At 48.6% G+C, this 6,851-nt stretch overlaps 1 protein-coding gene across 1 annotated transcript; it reads right to left on the bottom strand.

The window, feature by feature from the left end:
* Positions 1-886: 886 nt before the first annotated feature.
* LOC118091944 (5-beta-cholestane-3-alpha,7-alpha-diol 12-alpha-hydroxylase-like) lies at positions 887-4,606 on the bottom strand. The gene has a single exon (XM_035129555.3). The coding sequence runs from the start codon at positions 4,462-4,464 to the stop codon at positions 2,923-2,925; it is 1,542 nt and encodes a 513-aa protein (XP_034985446.1). The 5' UTR covers positions 4,465-4,606; the 3' UTR covers positions 887-2,922.
* Positions 4,607-6,851: the final 2,245 nt, after the last annotated feature.

Raw genomic sequence — 6,851 nt, 5'->3', positions numbered from 1 at the left:
AATGGCGGCAGCACTACTTCCGGTCTGCTACTTCCGCCCGGTACCTTATTTCTCCAACAGCAACTTGGCAGGTATGTTTCCAGGTCATGGGGCCAGCATGACTAAACTGCTTTTGGCACAACAGGACACTGTGACGAGCACCACTGACCTTCCCGCTGCAGCAGTACCTATTTATCTACTTGCACTGATGTGCCTTTGAACTGCTAGGTTGGCAGGAGCTGGGACAGAGCAATAGGAGCTCACCGCCGTCGCATGGATTCAAACTGCCGACCTTTTGATTGGCAAGCCAAAGAGGCTCACTGGTTTAGACTACAGCGCCACCTGTGCCCTAAGCATTTATGACACAAAGTTTGGCTACCTAAGTATACACAGACCTAAGTATACACAGGCTGTAGCTAAAGTGGCTACAACAGTTTAGCTGAAAATGACAAAACAGGACCATGATAAGTTATTCAGCTGCTGATTAAATAGCATAATGTAAAATAGATTAAACATCACAACCTCTGAAGCAAGCTTGCCTTTTGAACTACAGTCATACCTCGACTTCCGAAGGCTTCGACTTCCGAAGAATTCGACTTCCAAAGTCGAAGCCTCCAGAAGTGTTTTCAGCGCGCGCGCAGTCGGCGCATGTGCAGAAGCGCGAAATTGCGCTTCACGCATGCGCTGTAAAAGTGCTTCGACAACCGAAAACCTCGACTTACGAAGACAACCGCAGAACGGATCATCTTCATAAGTCAAGGTACCACTGTATATAAATTCATAACAGGGTTTAAAAGCATATAACTAAAAGGTAGTGGAGGAACCTCTTGTTGAGGATACCAAAGGAAAATAACCCAGTACCCAGAGTGGAAAAGAGACTGAAAGAAAGGCAGCAAAGCTGGAAAAATTGCACAGAGAATTTTTTTTATTTAAAAAAGTTGGATTTTCGGAGCTTTAAAAATAGCAAACAGAAACTGAACAGGACAATCATGATTCATGTAAGGAATGTTATATTCACTGTGTTTTGCCAACGTCTCATAAGTGTTTTGCCAACGTCTCATAAGTTCTATCAATGCTTCTGTTTGGCTCCAGTAAATCTCATAGGATCTAAACACTCCATAAATGCAGGAAAATAAGTTTGCATAAATATCTTTAAGCATGTTCTTCTGCAATTTAGTTCAGTTTCTCTCCTCATTGTAACGGGCTTATAGAAGCCCAGTATCTGGCTTCATCAACTCCTTACCTTCCAAGTCCCGGACTGCAGAATCCGGGACCGGAAGCCACGTGACACCGGAAGTTGCATTGACGTAACTTCCAGTGTTGCTTTGCCCTTCTATGGGCACCAGAAATGGCCGCTGCCGGCTTCAAAAGTAGCTTCTACGCATGACCAGAAGTGCGTTGACGCAACTTCTGGTGTCGCCCCGCCCATCTAGGGGCACCAAAATGGCCGTCGCCGACACCAGAAGTCGTGTCTACGCACTTCCGGTCATGCGTAGATGCAACTTTTGAAGCCGGCGGCGGCCATTTTGTGCCCATAGAAGGGCAAATCAGAAAAAAAAAAGGCAGCCGGCAGGAGAAAATAACAGAGAAAAACGGGAGACGAAGTGATACAGGGGACCACCGGGAAAAGGTAAGTAAAAACGGGGGTTTCCCGGGGAAACGGGGTACTTGGCAGCTATGACAACTCCCTCGCCTATTCTTCCAGTGTACGCTGTACTAATCAAACACAAGATGTCACAAACTCTTGTGCTCTCCCGTAGCAGTGAGGAATATGCACAAGACAGGCGCTTTATACCTAAGCACTACTTCCCAAGGTAATTGCTAATAAGGCAAGGACACTGTTGGGCAAAAGATGTTGCCTTAGAGCAGTGATGGCCAAACCTCCAGCTGTTTTGGGACTACAATTCCCATCATCCCTGACCACTGGTCTTGTTAGATAGGGATGATGGACATTGTAGTCCCAAAACAGCTGGAGGACCAAGTTTGGCCATCACTGCCTTAGAGGCTCAGCAATTACAGGCGTGCAAGACTACGTTGGAAAGCAGCGGTAAGGAATCTGGATCCCTCTTGATGTCGTAGGACTCCAGCTCCCACCATCCCTAACCACTCGCCATGCTAGCTGGGGCTCATGGGGGGGGTTTGCAGTCCAACAAGATCTGGAGCCCCACAGACCAGCTGTCCATGTTGTATGGCAAAAACATGTAGCTTAGTTGTCTTAAAATAGTGAATATTAGAGTTTGAAACTTTTAAAGTGCTGGTATCGGGTAGTGTGCTTCAAGCTGTTGTGGACTACAACTTCCATCAGCCCTGGGCAGCATGGCCAATGGTAAAGGGTTAAGGGGTGTTGCAGTCTGGAGGGTACTACATTGGCTATCCCTGAGGGAGAGACTAAGAAACTAAACTAGAAATCAAGAAGTCCCCTCTCCCCAGCTTTAAATCATGCCTCTGCCATGCATCTATAAATTGGCCTTAGACCCATGCAAAGCTTGTCTGTGGCCCGGGGTGGTAGTCTTGTTAGAATAAAGTTATAAATTCAAACACAAAAAAAAGCCTACTCCTGGGCAAGTGTACCCAGCAGCCCGCCACCCTCCATGGGCCTGGCTGGCAGACTCCCAGGAATTCATGAATTGGTCAGAGAAGGTTGACTGTGAGCCAACAAGAATTGCATTGTTCTATCTCTCCCTATTCTAGAGACTGCACACCTCCCAACTTCACTTTATCTGATGAAAGAGGTTGTAACCTGTAAAAACCTATCCTACTCAGTAAGCTGGAGGTGCCAATGTACGTTTTGTCCTTTGCCAATATTAAATAACACAGACACTCTCTGCAATTATGCTACTCCCTAGCGAAAGGACTTTTGGAAGATTAACCCGTTTAGTTTTCCATTTTGGGGTATATAACAGCTAATTGTTGCAAGCCAATGTACAAAAGTCAGGTTTAAGTTTAGCAGCGCAATCGATACCTAAACTGAATATCTTGAGAAGGGTGCACAATTCCAAACCCACAGCGGCTTCCATCTACTGGTGGGATTTCCTCTTCCGCATTAACCAGTTCCATGTCAAAGCAGGTGAGCATCAGGATCACAAACATCTTCAATTCACTCACAGCAAAGAACCGCCCCGGGCAAATCGACGGCCCTCCACCAAAAGGCATAGTGTATTGCTTGAGCTTTTTCCCATTCTTATAGAACTCTCTTTTGGTGCCATCTGGGTTCAAGAACCTGTCGTATTTGAATGCGTGAGGATCAGGGTGGATTTCTGGGTCCATGTGCAGTCCAAGGAAAGGGAAAAGAAGTAGATGGTCTCCTTTGCGAAGAACGTATTCTCTCCCATCAGACATTTTAAGGTCTGTATCCTGCATCACACTTCTGAACAGGAACGGATTCGCTTTCAAGCGCAGGGTTTCTTCTATCGTGCTGTCCAGAAGAGGAGTCTTTATTGTTTCCAGGGACAAATTGAAGGCGGGGCTTCCTGGATTCACTTCCTGGCCAGTCTCTCTCAGTACTCGGTCCACTTCTTCCCACACTGCCTTCTTTGCTTCTGGATACTTCAGGAGATGCACAAGGACCCAGAAGGCAGCTGGACCGGTGTTGGCTTGAGATGCCCAGAGGAGAAGAAACATGAATTGTGTCCTCGTCTTTTCGGTCATCCCAATCTCGGCCATTTGCTGATCTTGCTCAACTATCCAATTGCTGATGTTATCCTTCTGATAGATCTTTTCTACTGACAGTATGCCCCATAAGAATTTCCTCAATCTTTCTGTCTCCATTTTGCCCTGGGGGTCCAGAATGCCAAAAACCATTTGGGGAAATAAGTGGTCGAATTTCTGAAAATTCCCAAAGAAATCTCTACATTGTGTTAGTTTATCCTCCTTAGCGGTTCCTTCCCTCTCAACACCTTCGTCTGGCTCAGTTCCAAACAAAGCCAAAAAAGCAGCCTGGAATATTGTATTGTAGCTAAAGTGCAGGACCCCATCCTGCTGCCAGTGTCTCTTATTCTCACCTGAATCCCAGCTGTGAAGCATCACAGTCTTCAACCTCTCCATCATCACCTGGTTCAGGGCCACTAGACTCTTGCCTCTCAGGTACTTCTTGCTATTTTGTTGCACAATTTTATGATGAGATTGGGATGCGTGGAACCGAAAAGCGTTGAAAACTATTTTCAATCCAAACGTATCAAAATCCAGTTTGTCTTTCGACTTCTTTATTATATCCCGGTAAGTCCAAGGGTCCAGCACAAAATGTAAGTAATTGCCGCCAACCAGCACCGTGAAAATATCCCCGTGTTTCTTCTGCATGCGTACCAAAAATTCTGTAGGCTTCTTCTTGAAATGCATCCCGTGTCCTAGCCATGGAATGAAGCCTTTGTCCAGCGGAGGTTCCTTGGGTTTCCTTTTGCGGAATGCTCCTACTGCATAGAGTCCACCAAATACAGTTGCTAGGAAGGATGCTAAGAAAACGCAAAGCGCAGTCTCCCAGGAATCCATGGCTGGTGTTCAGAAGCCAAGCTGCTCAGCCAACCCAAAAAAACCCGAATCCTCAGCTCTACTTATAATGCACCTGCTTGGCAGACCTGCGTAAAACCGCCCCAGCTCATTTGAGTTGGCAGGCTCTCCTCACTTTTGCATCATTACAGCATTGCATTCTTCACTCAGACCCACATTTTAAGAAGGTTGGTGTTCTGCTTGTTCACAAGCTGAAAAACCGCTGAAGCACGTGAAGTGGAAATTATTGCTGGGAGTTTGTTATGACAGCTTGCTACCTAGGGGGGTGAGATTCTGTTAACTGAATTATATGCTTACCAGCTCCCTGGGTCAGCAGCTGTGGTACAGATCCACTCAAGTCTGTGATTCACTTTCAGTATTAGCCCGGTAGCATGGCAATTATGTTTTGTAGTATATTGTTATGTTGTTGTTGTTTAGTTGTTTAGTCATTTAGTTGTGCATGACTCTTCATGACCCCATGGACCAGAGCATGCCAGACACTCCTGTCTTCCACTGCCTCCTGCAGTTTGGTCAAACTCATGTTCGTAGCTTCGAGAACACTGTCCAACCATCTCATCCTCTGTCGTCCCCTTCTCCTAGTGCCCTCCATCTTTCCCAACATCAGGGTCTTTTCCAGGGAGTCTTCTCTTCTCATGAGGTGGCCAAAGTATTGGAGCCTCAGCTTCAGGATCTGACCTTCCAGTGAGCACTCGGGGCTGATTTCCTTCAGAATGGATAGGTTTGATCTTCTTGCAGTCCATGGGACTCTCAAGAGTCTCCTCCAGCACCATATTTCAAAAGCATCCATTCTTTGGTGATCAGCCTTCTTGATGGTCCAGCTCTCACTTCCATACATCACTACTGGGAAAACCATAGCTTTAACTATACGGACCTTTGTATAGGTATACGGACCTATTGTTATAGGTCCTTAGTGCCAGATCCTCCTTGTATTTCTTAGAGCTGGGCAGAACTAGCTGGGGGGGGGGGGTTTGTTGGAAGAATAGAAGGCCGATGGTGGCTAGCCATTATTAGCCCATCAAGGAAGCCATTAAGAGGTACCAGCTGTGGAGAGGGGCCAGACAAGAAGAGTTTAGGAATTCAGGTTTGGATGACGTAGGCGGGGAGGGTGGGGATAGTTTTGCTGGGTCAGGCATCCCCAAACTGCGGCCCTCCAGATGTTTTGGCCTACAATTCCCATGATCCCTAGCTAACAGGACCAGTGGTCAGGGATGATGGGAATTGTAGTCCAAAACATCTGGAGGGCCGAAGTTTGGGGATGCCTGCTCTACTGTGTGTAATGCTGGTATTCTCCCACCCAAGGCCATCTTAAGCACATCCAGCGACATGGCGCAAAGGTCCCTCCGGCGCGGCGCCCCCTCCCTTTCCCAAAATTTAGAACTTGGGAGCTGCCAGGTCGGTCAGGTAAAGGCATGCGGACCCAGGTGCGCCACACTTCCCCGGGCAAGGAAGGCCAGCCAAGCAGCCAGTCAACCGAGCAGGAGACGGTTGTCACGCCGCCACCTGTGCCCCAGGAGTGGTGGTGGGGCGCGGCGGGCACTGGTGATGTGGAGGAGGCCCCTCGGAAGCCGCTCCCGCTCCCGCCGCTCCCTCAGGCGACAGCGGCTCAGCGGGCGGCGGCTGAGGGGATTCCCGCGGCCAAGGGAGAGGAAGTGGCAGTGGAGGAGGAGCCATGGGGCTAAGTGGCTCGTTGCGCCCTGCCAATGCTGGGGAGCCACTGAGAGGCCGGCGCCCTGGCGCAACGAGCCACCAGCCCCTATGGGAAAGACACATCTGCTCCCACCCCACCCCCAATCCAAGCTTAGGTTGTAGTCATGTGTAAATAAACCATATATCATAAAGACACTGTAAGGGGGGAGAGTATAGAGAACCTCCCCCTCTCATCAGGAGCAGTTCCTCCCCAAGCAGCCATGAAAGCGCGGGGTCTGAAGGGGCTAGTCAGGAAGCGGAGAGAGAGTGCCAGGTCTCTGGCAGCATGGGAGAGCCCCTGCTCCACAGGCGGGAAGAGAGAGAGAGAGACGGAAAGGGGGAACAGGGAAAAGATGGAGCGTAGACCCTTTCCCCCGGCACCGGAATTACGGAGGAGGAGAAAGGGGAGGAGATTCACTGTCCCGAGGCTATTATGTTGGTCGAAATTGCGCAAAGGGGCAGTGCCGGATTCTGGATCGGAAGGAGCAGACATGCACCCAACAGCTCGTTACACGGTAAATAGAGTGCGCCAATAAAGACTGTTAAAATACAAGCATGTGGAAAGTTGTTACTCTAGAGTAGTCGCAACAACCCCTGACAGACGCCACTGTGCCTTATTGTCCCACAGGAGACACAGACCCCTGGAATCTTGCACTTCTGTGGCTGGCGTGTGACAATGTAAA

The sequence above is a fragment of the Zootoca vivipara genome, chromosome 11, assembly GCF_965207765.1.
Source record: "Zootoca vivipara chromosome 11, rZooViv2.hap1.1, whole genome shotgun sequence".
NCBI classification, from domain to species: Eukaryota; Metazoa; Chordata; class Lepidosauria; order Squamata; family Lacertidae; genus Zootoca; species Zootoca vivipara.
Note: the sequence above shows the minus strand (reverse complement) of the source record. Positions and strands in the feature narration are given on the sequence as shown.